Source organism: Leopardus geoffroyi, chromosome E1 (assembly GCF_018350155.1).
Source record: "Leopardus geoffroyi isolate Oge1 chromosome E1, O.geoffroyi_Oge1_pat1.0, whole genome shotgun sequence".
NCBI classification, from domain to species: domain Eukaryota; kingdom Metazoa; phylum Chordata; class Mammalia; order Carnivora; family Felidae; genus Leopardus; species Leopardus geoffroyi.
Genome location: NC_059330.1, coordinates 11,673,864 through 11,688,251, shown reverse-complemented (window position 1 = coordinate 11,688,251; position 14,388 = coordinate 11,673,864). Strand labels below are relative to the sequence as shown.

Below are 14,388 nucleotides of genomic sequence, written 5' to 3'. Positions count from 1 at the left end.
ACGGACCGCGAGATCGTGACCTGGCTGAAGTCGGATGCTTAACCGACTGCGCCACCCAGGCGCCCCTGCTTTCTCTCTTTTTCTTTCTTTCTTTCTTTCTTTCTTTCTTTCTTTCTTTCTTTCTTTCTTTCTTTTAATTATCCAAGGCCAGCCTGTCATTCTGTTCTTTTCTTTCTTTCTTTCTTTCTTTTCTTTCTTTCTTTCTTTCTTTTAATTATCCAAGGCCAGCCTGTCATTCTGTTCTTTTCTTTCTTTCTTTCTTTCTTTCTTTCTTTCTTTCTTTCTTTCTCTTTCTTTCTTCTTTTAATTATCCTGCTGCTGTTTTGACATGGAGACCCAAGGTCTAAAATTAGGCCACTGGATCTCACACCTGACTTTCCAAGCTCCCCAGGAGAGGGGGGGCTGTCTCAGTCTGACCGCGGAAGGTGTCAAATCCGTGTTCAGGGAACAGTGTTTTCTGAACACACTGCTCCAGCCCGGCACAGGCTGGAGTAATATCTGTCCCACTATGTGCCAGGGGCAAGGCTGAAGGGTCCTCACCTGGGAGGCACAGTCAGGGTCCGACGCCCCCACTCACCACTTCCAGAAACCCCAAGCTCAACCCATTCTTCAAAGTAACCAGCGTGCAGGTTTCCACGTAGGTGTGAAGGCACGTGGTGGGCTGGGGATGAGAAAGGCTGTAAGATCCCCTCACGGGGGCCCCAGCACCAGGCTCTCGGGGACCCAGAAGCCACCCTCCACACGGGCCATGGCTCAGATCTGCAGCCAGAGAACAGGGGGCCAGGGCTCCAATAGCCCCCACAGAGGGAGACCGGCCCTTCTGTCAGCCACCTGGCAGTTGGGGAGAGGCCCCCCAGGTCTCCAGCTGGGCTCACAGCGCTTAGCTTCTGGAATGCAGGCAGAGCTTGCTCTTTCCATGTTCTCGCCCATAATTATCCTGTAATTATCCCTGGAGGCCGTGAGGTTCAGAGAGAGAGAGAGAGAGAGAGAGAGAGAGAAGGCTAATGTGCACGGGAGACCGCCATTCCCAGCTGCCACCTGGGGTTTGTTTCAGAGGGACGCCTCAAATGAAATCATGCTCCCGCCTCCCTCACCCTCTGGAGCCCCTCTAATCATGCGTCTTTTAAGCCCATGGATGCCCCTGTCGCTAACCCCGCTCAGCTCATCCCGTGGGCCCTCCGCAGCATCCTTCACGGCCAGCAGCTCAGCAAGGTGAGGCTCCACGAACCATCCCAACCCTGCACGTCTATTTGGAAAGTCTAGCAAAATCTAGATCCTTCTTCTGTGGCTACCTATCCGTTCCCCTTTATTGCTTTTGCCTGTCTTGAAAGATGTCATATCCTTGCTGCAGCAGGGGATGGGCTACACTGGGGAGAATTGGTTCTTCCTCCCGCTGTCCCTTCCACGCAGCACATACCCTGCCAGGGGGCGGGGGCTACGCCAGCCTGGATGGTCAGAGGCTCCTGGGGGAGGGGGCATGAAACCTTCAAACTGAGAGGCCAAGCCAAGGGGCCTCGCAGCAGAACCCTGCCAGCTACGGCAACGCCAGGCGCCTTCAACGCCTCCTCTCTTCTCTCCTCTCGTCTGTTTCTCTCAAAGTCACAGCTCGTGCAGGTGCTCAGCTTTTAGTGTGAGGGGACAGCACTAGGGCCCCGGACCCCTCCACCTCTGCCACCTGCTACGGGTGCCGGATCAGACCTCCCTCCTCCAGAAAACAAGTGAAGGGCTTGGCGGTCGACGAAGGCACCGACAGATGTAAACATCCTAGGCATTTACATCCTGCCCCATCCTGCCTTTGAGCTAGCCGTCATGGGCTCCAGAGGCATAAATGCAGCGCTGTGGGGAAGCATGTTCTGGCAGGTGGGGAGCTCTGCCAGCAGGGGTGCGGGAAGCTCGCCTCCAGCTGGGCCCCAGCAAATGGAGCCCTTTCACTGCAAGACTGTATCATCATCAACCAGTGCAGGGTCAGCAGATTTTTTTACAAGAACCGACAGCACGGAAGTGAAAGCGGCTGGGCTGGGGGGAGGGGGGAGGGGGCGGGAGGCATATGTCTATGCATTTATTCACCCAACACTGATAGACTGTGCACAGCCTCTGTGCCATCTGGGGATGTGACCACAGCACGCATCTGCAAGAGTGCAAACGGGCACCCTTCCAAACCCCGCCCAGGGACCAAATCACTGAATTCTCAGAGACCCAACAAGCAGATAGGCTCATTATGCCCATATCACAGAGGAGGAAACTGAGGCCAGCCGGTAAGTGGCAGAGCTAGGATCCACCCCGGGTGTACCCCCCACCATCTCTCCAAGAAGAAAGGTGACATCTAGGAAGAGAAGGCGGCACTGGGAAGTGCAGGGGCGGACGGGCCAGGCACGTGCTGGAGGACAGAGCTGCAGCACACGTGGCTTCTGCCCCCAGAGGGAGCCTGTTCAGCAGCCCGGCGAGGGACCACCTCCTCCAGCGCCAGGACAGCCCAGCACTGACAAAGGCCCAGGCACCCATTTGTCACTGGCTCATGGGACACCCTTGGACAAGTGCCCTCCACCCAGGACAGTTTCCTCTTCTGAAAAGTGAGGAAGAACTTTTCCAGAACCAGTCTTCTAGGCATGCATCACAAAAGAGGGTAGGGGCCCTGTCTCTAAGGTCCGGCAGAGGAGACATTTATTTACAGCCGAGTGTTTGAATCTCCCCCTTTCCTCTGGCGTCTGCAGGACCTGTACTGGGGTGCCATTCAGAGAGCACTCCCGGCTTCTCTGAAGGCTGATTTGGCCTCATGGGCCCCGAGGATGGCGGCCTGTCCATGCTGACCGCCAATGCCTGTCATGACGACCCCGGGGCCCAGTCAGACCCTGAGCTGCCCTCCATTGATGTGTGTCCTCCACAGCTGGAGCAGTCTGTTGTGCGTTAGGCTCTCTGAAAACGTGTCTGTAGCGCCCTCTCTAGACCGTCTGGCTTACTCATTTCACATATGAGGCCTCTCAGCACCGGCCACTTCAATGGGAACTAGGGCTCAGCCATGAGCAGCTGACACGTTCCTTGTCGGGGAGAAGACAGGACACATGGGCCTCACATCACACCACCTGCCCAGGCAGTGGGGCAGGGAAATGACAAGGGGGGTGACAGGCAGGTAAGGAGCCTCCCCCAGACCGTGATTCCCGATAACAGGGCCAGGTCTGTTTCAAGTTAACGACACAGTCATCGGGCCGCTGGACCCCCAGCCCTGCGACCCCCATTGCCCAGACAGGAAAGCCCCCCGGGGGGGGGGGAGCCTGGGTGGCTTAGTCAGTTACACATCCGACTCTTGGTCTCGGCTCAGGTGATAATCTCGCAGCTTCGGGGGTTTGCGCCCCGCGTCGGGCTCTTGTGCTGGCAGTGTGGAGCCTGCTTGGGATTCTCTCTCTCCTTCTCTCTCTGCCCTTCTCCACTTGTGCTGTCTCTGTCTCTCTCAAAATAAATAAATAAACTTTAAAAAATAATACTAATAGGGGCACCGGGGTGGCTCAGCCGGTTAAGCATCCGACTTTGGCTCAGGTCATGATCTCACAGTTCGCGGGTTCGAGCCCCGCGTCGGGCTCTGTGCTGACGGCTCAGAGCCCGGAGCCTGCTTCGGATTCTGTGTCTCCTTCTCTCTCTCTACCCTTCCCTCGCTCACACTCTGTTTTTCTTTCTCTCAAAAATAAATAAACATTAAAATGATAATAATAGTACTAAAGGAAAGTCCCGAGGGAAGGGTCTGGTTGGGGGTACCAGCCACGGCCGGGACTGTTCCGGGACAGAGCCTGCCTTCCGGCGGATTCCTTTGTGCTGTCCAAAGCCTCCTCCTTCCTTCCAGAGGCCTCCCGAGCTGAAGAAGAGAGCTGAGGGGCCCTTCGTTTGCAGGGAAAGCCCCTGGTGGTGTTAATGGGGGAAGTGAGAGCCTCTGTAGACTATGCTGTCACCACGGCCCATGGGCTGCCACCTCTCACAGGGAAACAGAAACCAAGACTGTGTCTTCAGCAGGAAGCAGGATGCTGAAAAGACCTGGAGAAGCCCACAACCCCAGCAGGTCCCCAGGGCCCTACCAGAGCTCTACACCTCGGACCCCGCATCCCTCCTCCGTCTCGCTGGACCCCTGGCTGCCCCCAGAGCCTTTGGCGCTCACCGACCCCTCTGACCCCTGCCTCTGTGGAGCCTGTCGGTTTGCCCAGCCCTCCCCTCGTGGGGACGCACCCATGCAGGGGGCTCGCTCCTCCCATGGCTTCCCCTGCGTGGAGCCCACGCCTCAGACTGAGCCCCAAGCCCAACAGCCCCGCACTGGGCTCTGCTGGCCTTTGTCCCTACCCCATGCTTCATTCTGCAAAGGACGTGGGGTGCTTACGAAAATGCACACAGCAGACCGACCAGAAATGAGAAATAAAAAATGGCACTTGGACCAAGGCTGGTGATGCACATGGAAAGACCCGGAGGAAGAGAGCCGGGGGCTGGCCCAGGAGCCCTGAAGGCCATGGCCACGGGAAAGTCATTTCCAGGAGTCTCGTTCTGGAACTGTGACAGGGATGCTCTAGCAGAACATAGCAGACCGTGGGTTCATCGGGCTCTAGAATTGGCTTCCTATTTGTCTCTAACACCTCCCAGCTCCCAGAGCTGTGTGGGGCAAGTGCCCTGAGAGCGTTTGCGGGATGAAGGGTGCAAAGCAAACCTCAGCAGGACGGCAGGGTGGGCAGTGGGGGGCGGTGGGCAGAGTGGAGCAGAGAGCAGTGCTGCGGGAGCTGGGTGCCACGACGGGCCACGCTCCCCAACCTGGGCAGAGGCAGAGGTCCAGGACTGGCAGGTGTTCCCTCGGGGCGGGGACCTGGGGGAGGCAGCCCTTGGTAAAGGCACCAGCATCCCAGGGCCCGTGGGGTGTCAAGCAGGGCAGAGAGAGCCGAGGGGCTCAGAGAGGCTAAGTGATTTGCTCAGGGCCGGCAGGACCAGGACTGGAGCCCAGGCAGCCTATCTAAGGCCACGCTCGTCCCTCAGTGGCACTCCGCGGCAGGAAGTTGCTGGGAAAGGGGGTCCACTGGCCAGGAGCCTGGTGTGAGTGAGGGATAGAGAACATTTAGATAGATTGCAGTTCAGGGCTAGACTCCTTGCCATAGGCCTCTGGGCCTTCACACAACAGTGGGTCCTCAGAAGCATCCAAAAGCCAGTGTCACAGGCATGAAGGGTGGACGGGCCATCATGATGGGTGGGGAGGCAGTTTGGATGGCATGTTTGGGGCTCTGGAGTGGGGTGAACATTCAGGCCTGTCGGCGAGTCATGGCTAGGATCCCCAGGAAACCCGGGGCACAGGATAGAGCCAGAGAACAGCCTCAAATACATAGAAGCAGAAAAGACTGTACTATAGGGGCACCTGGGGGGCTCAGTCGGTTAAGCATCAGACTTCAGATCAGGTCATGATCTCATGGTTCGTGAGTTCGAGCCCTGCATCGGGTTCTGTGCTGACAGCTTGGAGCCTGGAGCCTGCTTCAGATTCTGTGTCTCCCTCTCTCTCTGCCCTTCCCCACTGTCTCTCTCTCTCTCTCTCTCTCTTTCTCAAAAATAAACATTAAAAAAAAAAGACTGTATTATAGCCTACCTCCCCCAGTTTCTACATGGGGAAACTGAGGCTCAGAGTGGATGAGCCTGTCCCAGCTGCCAGGTGGTCAGTACATGGCTGGACCGGAACCGCACAACGAGGTTCCGTCACCCACGCACTCCTGGGGCCCGGGTGGCCCTCCTGGATCGTCAGAGCCTTGGAGCCCTACTGGCCGCTCTAGCTCACCTGATGTCTCGCCAGACCTGCCAAGACCCGGCCTCGTGGCCAATCACAGCAAAGACACAGCTGGCCCAGGCTGGAAGGCTCCCAGATGGCCAGGACCGGGACGAGTCTCTTGTGCAACACCCCTCACACCACCACTGCCAGTCCAAACGGTGACCAGCAGGTATCCGACACAGCCCAGCGGGCAGGCCCTGGGTTCAGCAGGGAGAGGCTCCAACATCGCACCCCTGGGCACATGGCCTGGCCACGCCTGGGAAGGGCAAGCCCCGCGTGACAGTCCCCTAACCCCGCCACCCCCACCTGTGGACCACCAGGCCCTGGGCCCTACCCCTGATGCATATGTTTCCTCACCAAGGAAACTGAGGAGCAGAGGCAGGTCTATGCAGCCCCACGGCCCTGTCAACCACGCTATGCTTGCCTAAAGCAGGACTGAGAAGGGCCAGGAGGAGGACGAGGTTGCAGAGTCCCCAGGTGCAGGCATCAACGCCTTGTGACCAAGCAGGCCCTGACACAAAGCCACACACGGCCAGGAACAACGCAGGGACTGGGCCGGGGTCTCTGACGTGCCCACAGATCCAGTGGGCGTCATGCCTCCCGCCTCCACCGGCTCCCTGCCACCCCCAGCGCAGGTACAAACTCCCCGGAAGGCCCCCGAGACCACCCATCCAGCCTCAGCTCCCACTACCACCCCCGACCTTCCCGAGCCTCGGATGAGGTGCGGCCCACTCTCCTCCCACCTCTCCTCCACTCACACCGCCCCGTGCTCCCGCACACTCGCCCTCCCCACTCTGGAACTGTCCTGTCACCGGCCATCTCCATGGGCCCTGCAGCCTGGGCCCAGCTGGGCACAGTCCAGGGACCCGGCGGCCACGAGCGATGTGACCGGCAAAGGCCAGAACTTGTGTGCACGCTTTCCCATCTCTTCCGCCCTCTACAAACAATTCCCTGCCCCTTCCTCCAGACCCCATGGTCATATCACGTGATTGGCAGGGCCAGCATGCCGGCCAGTCACCAAGTATTTCCCCGGCAGCCGTCAGACGGGACCCAGACGACAGCTCACACTTATCCGGCTTTGACTCCGCGCCTGGCACTGCCCTGCGTTCTGCACGTGGATTACTTCACTCATCTCACTGCAACCCTGGGACAGAACCTTACAGCGAACCTGTTTCACAGATGAAGAGACCGAGGCACGGAACTTAGGTTGAGGACTTCGCCTGAGGTCGTGCGGTCAGTAGCCGGTCATGACTTGGACCAGGCCATTGCCTCCCAAGCTGGGTGGGAAGGCCCCTGCAGGCCTGCCTGAGCCCGTCCCGAAGGACAAAAGCCACAAAGCCGCAGGACAGCTCCACAACAGAAGCTCCCGGCCGCCAGGCCTTGAAGAACTGCCAGGCACAAAGGGGACAGTAAGAAAGAGCGAGCCGCTGAGCTGGCTCAGGTACCGTTCTACCTACCTTCTGGTCCAACCCTTGAGGCCCTTACTGTACCCATTTTACAGATGAGAAAACCAAGGCTCCGAGAAGCCAGAAATCTTGCCCAGGTCCCTCAGCTAAGAGGTATCATCAGCGAGACAGCTTCATATGCTCAGAAACGCACGCCCCACCCCTCCCTGGCCCGGCAAGATGGGCCAGGGGGACTTGTGGGGGGACAGGGGAGGGGGACATGACTGCCCTGAGCTCCTGAGGCTGAGCAGACCTCAGCAGGTCGTAGAGGCAGCACAGGTGGTCCCACGGGGTGGGAAAGAACTCGGATGTGCGCCCTTCCTCGGCAGTGAACCACGGCCCAGCTCAAGCTGCCTTTCCCGGGGCAGCACGTCCTCTGGGGGCTCCCCGGGGCCCTCGGCGTACATCTGACCCTGGAACTGCTGGGGCGCCTCCGGGGAGACCAACCCACCCTGCCCCTAGCCTCGTGCAGGCACACGGACCTCGAGAACCGGTGGCTGGTAACGAGTCACACCCTGCTGATGGCATCCAGCCCAGGCCGGGTGGGAAGGGGTGGGCACAGGCAGGAGGGTACAGGCTTTCCTGGACAGCAGGGGCTTCTGGGCCTCACCGGGATCCATATGAGTTCCTGTGGGTATGGCAGGCAGGGGGCCAGGGGACGGGTCTCAGCACTTCAGCGGCACTGGGCAAACCCTCTCCCCTCACCTCACCCCTCCCACGGAGATGTGACCACCACTGGGGCTCTGTGACCCACCGTGCTCGTCACTAGGATACTTGAGAAGTCCCAGGCTTTTGGAGGGAGAAGAGCAGACCCCCCCCCCCCCCCCCCCCCCGCCTCAGGAAGAAGGGGCAAGTCTGGGCCTGAAATAGAGGCATGGTCAAAAAGGCAATGAAAACTTCATGAGCAAATAGGGACGCCTGGGTGGTTCAGTCGGTTAAGCGTCCAGCTCGATTTGGGCTCAGGTCCTGATCTCATGTTTTGTGAGATTGAGCTGCACAGCGCAGAACCTGCTTAAGATCCCCCCTCCCCACCCCCCAATAAATACATCAACTCTTAAAAATAATCAAAGAAAAAACTTCATGAGCAAATAAAACTAAAAGTTACAGTAACCTCCGATATGTGTGCTTTTCCCACGACCATCAAACAATTAACTCGGATAACCATCCCACGAGACTGTCCCTGATGTCTGATGCCGAGTTCAAGTCCGGTGGTCATCCATGCTTCTGACCGATGCATATAAATGAGGGGGTCCAGTGACCACCTCCTCCTCCCCCAGTTTGATTAACTTGCTAGGGCAGCTCACAGAGAAAAATTCACTTCCGAGGTTACCAGTTTATTATGAAGGATGTTAACTCAGGAACAGCCAGGGGGAAGAGATACAGAGAGCGAGGTGTGGGGAAAGAGTGTGAAGATTCTTTTTTTTTAACGTTTATTTATTTATTGGGGGGGGGGTGGGCAGAGAGAGAGAGCAAGAGAGAGAATCCCAAGCAGGCTCCATGCCAGGGAGGAGCCCAACCCAGGGCTCGATGCCATGAACCATGAGATCGTGAACTGAGCCAAAATCAAGAGTTGGAGGTTTACTTGATTGAACCACCCACCCCAAGGGTGTGGAACGTCTATGCTCCCCAAGGCCGCCACTCTCCCCTAAACTCCACATGTCCACCAACCTGGGGAAGCTCTCCAAACCCTTTTGGGTCTTTATGGAGGCTGCATTACACAGGCATGAGAGATCAAAGCATTGTCCACTGGAACTGAACTCAATTTCCAGCCTCTCTCCCCTCCTGGGAGGTCGGGGATGGGACTGGAAGTTCCAGCTGTCTACACAGGGTTGGCTCCACCGGTACCCAGCCTTAGGTGACCCAGGGACTTCCCATAAGATACCTCATTAACATAGCAGAGACTTTTTTTTTGCGGCTCTCATCGCTTAGGAAATTCAAAGGCTTTAGGAAGCCTGTGCCAGGAACAGGAATGAAGACCAAATGTATGTTTATTATAAATCACCTAACTCCTTCTGCTCGTACTTTGCTTTATTGCTTACAAATCCCCCTCATGCCTCTTAATCATGTAATGCCCATGACAGCTCTGCCTGCCGTATGGGCGGACAGATGGGGACTCAAGGCAAAGGGACTGATGCCTATTACGTGCCCAGAGTGTCACCCGCCCACCAAGCTGTATTCCCATCTAAGCCACAGGATAACCCTGAAGGATAACACCCCACCCCCCGCAGTCATGAAGCCGAAGGGCTGGCATCCTCACGGTCCTCACTCCATGATCCTCTGCCTGTGAGCACAGCCCTGGAAGGCTGGAGAACCTCACACTTGCTGTGTGTGCCATTTCCCGGCCAGTTGGGAATCAATTCAAATGTCGTGCCGCAGTGGCCAGGAGGGTGAGAGCAGAGGCTTCTGCATACCCAGCCAGCACGAGCGGGCCCACCAAGCGGCATTTGCAAGCAGGGGCGTTGGGACAGAGTGAAAAGTAGCAAAGATGTGTTAGCAGGCACCAGCTAACACAAGGCACCTGCAGAGCCTTGTACGGGGTTAGAGCCTCGGACAAGAGGCACCTGACTTCGGAAACTACCGTTGGGACATTTGCATAGGCTCCACATCCCACCCTCTGCTCCTTGCCTTCCCCACCGCCCCCCCCCCACCCACCCAGGCCCTTCCTAATTCCCCATTTTCCAACAGCTGGCCTGGATTCTCCACTCCTCTCCACCCAGGACTTCCAGACCAGCTGCTCAGCTTTGGTTCCAGCCTCTCTTCATGATCTCTGCCCCCCGCCCAGTGCATACCTCGGTGTCTCCCAGTCAGTCCAGGCTCCCTGGACCACCAAAACCTCAGGAGCCCAGCACCCCAGGCCTATACCGTCCCCTCGTTGAACAAACTACAATTGTTATCCCATGTCCAGCAGGCACACATGCATGGGAGCCTTCCCTGAAATGCAACGGGGCATCACCCAGGGGCTTTGGAACCCAAGCCCCACATTGGTCACGGCGCCTGACCACCTCCCATCTTAGCCCTCTTGAGTCTCCCTGTGCCAAGACAGGGAAGGAGGAGGGCAGGAATCGGAGACAAAGATGGCAAGAGCGGGGCCACCTCTCGGGCAACTTGGTGAACCGGAACTCCCCAGCAAGGCAGAGGCACCCAACAACGTAGGAGAGCCTGCGGGTACCGCTTGGTGAGGCATGGCCCCAGAGCACTGGCCAGCAACGTGCATCCCCCTCATCTTCTGAATCAAAGTCTCTCCCTGGCTGATTCCTGACTCCTGGGGACAAGGAAGGGGTCACCAGCTCTAGAACTCCCTCTCCAAGGGGTATCTGTAGGCCATGGAAACTTTCTGGGCAGGAGATTCTGGAACAAGTGAAAGCACTTGGCCTAAAGCTTGGGGAAGTGGCTGGAAGGATAAAGGCCCTGGGAGTTTCCACTGATGCAAGAGCTCTTCTGGGCGTGCCTGCGACCAGACAGCCCCCACGGCTGCCCCTCCTCCGAGCCAAATATGACACCGGACACTTCATGCCTCCAAACCCTTTTGCACCCATTCCCTCCCCGACAGCCTTGCTGCCAGATGGCAAGGAAATCGGGCAAAGGCTGCTCCCCCAGACCTAAGATGAGGCAACTGAGGTCTAGGGAAGCAAAGTGACTTGCTCCGGTCACAGAGCAAGTTAGCAATAAAATGAGACAAAAAACTCAAGCCCTGGAAATTTTCCATGGAATCTCGGCCTCAGAAGAAGACCCGGGAAGGAGGCAAAGCCAACAACACCAGCAGGCCAGCTCCCAGGCTGCTAAAACGCTCATGGCTGCATCTCATTACTTCCCGACAGGGCACTCAGGGGGGCATTAGTGGGGTCAGGACCTGCCACCCTCCTCACAGATGGAGAAAGGAAGGCATGACCTTGCCTGGCCCACCACTCCCCGGGCTACTCAGAGCTCACCCTCGATGAAGGAAGGACACGTTTCCATCCACACCTTCTAGCGCTGGACTAGACCCTGTCCTGAGCTCCAAGACACCGTCCTCCACTTCCAGGAGCACTCAGTCTGAGGGAGGAGACGAAACATGAATGCACAGGGCACGTGGGCGAGCAGTGCAGCTGGGCGGGAGAGCCACAGAGGGGATGCTCAGCCCCGTCTGCTCGGGCTCAGGGCTCAGGGCAGGCTGGCACAGAATACCCAGGAAAGGCTAGGGTAATAAAATTCTGCCCTGGACCCCTCCATGAGGGAAGGATCCCAGGATGTCCCCTTCCCCAAGCCACTCAGCCAGGAGCCCTTTCCAACGTGCACATTTCAATCCCACACGTACTAACGATGCCTGATGTCCTCACAAAGCCACAAAGTCCAGAACGAAAAACAAATCATTAATGGAAAAAGGTGCTTGGACCCCCACCCCCACCCGGCACGGTATTTGTAAGAAAACTCAAATGGCATCTCCAGAATATCAGGAAGCTGAGAGCAAAGATGAGGTCACTGCAGAAAGCTGGGTCCACCAGTGTTTCGCCCGGGCTTCACGTAGGAGACAGCCTCCTTCTGCTTTTCCCACTTCTGCTCTTAACTATGTCGCTCCAAGGGATCCTGGCAAAGACTGTGAGCTGACCCAGTTCGAGGCGCCATATGCACTTCATCACCACGTTGCTCAGACACAGAGAATCTAAAGTTAGACATGGCCAATGTCACGACGCTCCCCCGCCAGGCCACTGCCCGCAGCCCCACAGAGCGACGAGTGCAGCTCTCCGTTCAGACAGGGATGGGGCCGCAGGGGTGGCCAGGACTTCATCCAGCTAAAAACACCCATCTACTCCCTGGCTCAGAAAAGAACACACACGCACACATACGTCATGGGGCATCTTGCACTTGAGCCGACATTGAGATGTTAGAGGGGCAAAGCACGGGTCCCTGGTGACAAGGAGCTGACCTCCCCAGCCATGGAGCCAAGACCGGACATGCCATTAGTTCTGCAGAATCCAGCTCTGAGCATAGCTCAGGCAGGGACAGGGAGAGCGCCAGGGCTGGGGGAGGGCTACGGTGTCCCAGGTGACACCAGTCATAAGAGACAAGTGGCTGGCCAACCAGAGTTCTGTGCTCTCTTGGCTCTAGGAGCCAAGGTCTCAGTCACGTCCAGCCAGCCAGCCAGCTCTGTGCAGTGAAAAGCCCTTCCTGTGCCACAGGCTATACCAGCAGGCCCAGCTCAGCATTCCCACAAAGGCAAGACGCACCCTGGCAGAGGCAGATGTTTTCAGATCCGGAAACACAGCCTCAGAGCCCAGTGGGTACATGGCCATGCCCTGGGAGCCAGCTCTCAAAGCCAGGTGGGGGCGAGGGTCTCAGACAGTCTGGGTTCACGCCCTGTCCCAATTCCCTAGCCTGTCTGGATGAGATGCACACACACACACACACACACACACACACACACGCATGTTCATGTACACTCACACACTCTCACGTGCACGGCCACACACTTACACACTCACACACACACACACGCACTCACTGCCAGCCTGTAGCAGACAATCGGGGTGGCAAGCCAGTGTTCAGGGTCCTGTCTCCGGGGCCCCAGGCCCATCTGTCCACCTTCTCTCCATACACACCCCCTTTTCTTGGGTCTTCTCAACTCTTGCCCCCACCCTTCACCCCTGCCACTTGTCTAGAAAGCCCAGCCATACCTCAGCAGGCCCCATGCAGCTCACAAGCCCGGGAGATTCACAACCCCTCTCTTGTCTCCTCTCTTCCAGATTTGTCTCCACCGGCAAGCTTTATTATCAGTCAAGCCCTGACTTTTAGATCGCACTCCCGATAACCGACCTTACCTCGGTGGCCCAAGAGCAGGTTCCAGGCGGGCAGGGACGTCTGCTTCCCCTGGACCCAGCAAAGGGACATTCCAGGGCAGCACTTGGTAAAGTGGGTGGGTCACAGTGTCTCAGAGCTCGACAGGACCTCAGCTGAGGGTCCTCACCTCACAGATGGAGAAACCAAGGCCCAGGGTGGGGTGTGAACTACAGGGGATGGGACCCGGGCCTCCCTCCCAGGGGCCCTCCCAAGGGCCAGGCTGGTGCCCTTGCTTCAGCCCAGCGGCGTCTTCAGGGTCAGCTCCCTGGCACCCATGGGGGTCTTCTGGGGCGCCTGAAATTAGCCAACGGATTGCTGGCTGGGGCTCTGAAACCAGAAAACGAGGGAGCAAGGCAAAGGCACACTGAAGGCGGCAGGCCCACCTGCCCTGCTCTGTGCTCGCCTTGCCCACAGCGCCACCTACTGTCCTGCCTTTCTGGCTCCCTCCAAAGTCCCCGGCCGCCAGCTCAGGTATTAAGCCAACAAAACATCCCTCTGCGGAGGGACCCCCCCCCCCACCGGCTAGATGGCCAGTGCCCCTACTTCCTGGAGAGGAAGAGCTGCCTCCTCCCACACTCACCCTCTGCAGATAGGGTGCCCAACCCAGGACTGACAGGCTGTGGGGATGCAGTAAGTTCAGGGCCAAACCCAGGAGAGGCCTGGCCAACAGGCTGGCTGGCCATCCTGCAGAGGCGGGCTGCCCTAGACACAGGCTGTAGATCCCACCTGCAGAGAGAAAAGTCTGAGGCTGGGACACAGTGTGGGACAGCCGGTCGTGGGGGGGCTCTGGCGGGGGGGGGGGCGGGAGGGGCACTGCACGTGGGCCCTGGAAGGATGGGTGGTGGGTCTCAGGCAGGAGAAACCCCGCAAGCAGGCTTGTGTGTGAGACAGCAGGCACTCCAGGAGGAGCAGAAAGCTGGGCCAGGCTGGCCGGGGGTCCCCCTTCCCACCTGCCGTCCCAGCCGGATCAATAGTAACGCCCCTGTAGCTCTCCCAAGGGCGAGAGTTTAGCACGGGTCCAAACATGCTGATAGGCTCAATCAGCTTTGACATCCGTGACAAAGCAATCTGCCTTCGATAATAGTTAAGACGCCAAAGCCTGCAAACCATTTTCTTTTGTAAACAGCGAGAGGGCTCAAGGCTACCTCATCATCACCTGCCGCTGGCTCGCTGCGTTCTGACTCTGGAGGGAGTTCCCAGAGCTGGAATGGCGCAAGGCTTCGTCTATCTTATCTCTACCGAGATGCCGTGAATAGCTGGGCCCACTGTGTTTCACTCCCCCCACCACCCCAGATCCCTTCCTTTGCAGAGTCTCAGTACGCAGATGCAAATGTCACAGATGGAGACGCCCCCTCC

General features: G+C 57.9%; 1 protein-coding gene across 5 annotated transcripts in view; it reads right to left on the bottom strand.

The window, feature by feature from the left end:
- The window catches only part of PEMT (phosphatidylethanolamine N-methyltransferase), an 85,858-nt gene that overhangs the window by 50,226 nt on the left and 21,244 nt on the right, over nt 1-14,388 (bottom strand). The window contains exons 3-4 of one of the 5 annotated variants that reach the window (XM_045487621.1): nt 7,973-8,079; nt 7,701-7,846 (exon numbers count right to left, since the gene is read on the bottom strand). The exons of the other annotated variants lie outside the window; for them this stretch is intronic. Coding sequence (XP_045343577.1) covers nt 7,701-7,838 — 138 coding nt within the window. The 5' untranslated portion in view covers nt 7,839-7,846; nt 7,973-8,079. The remainder of the gene's footprint in view (nt 1-7,700; nt 7,847-7,972; nt 8,080-14,388) is intronic. 5 annotated transcript variants of the gene reach the window in all.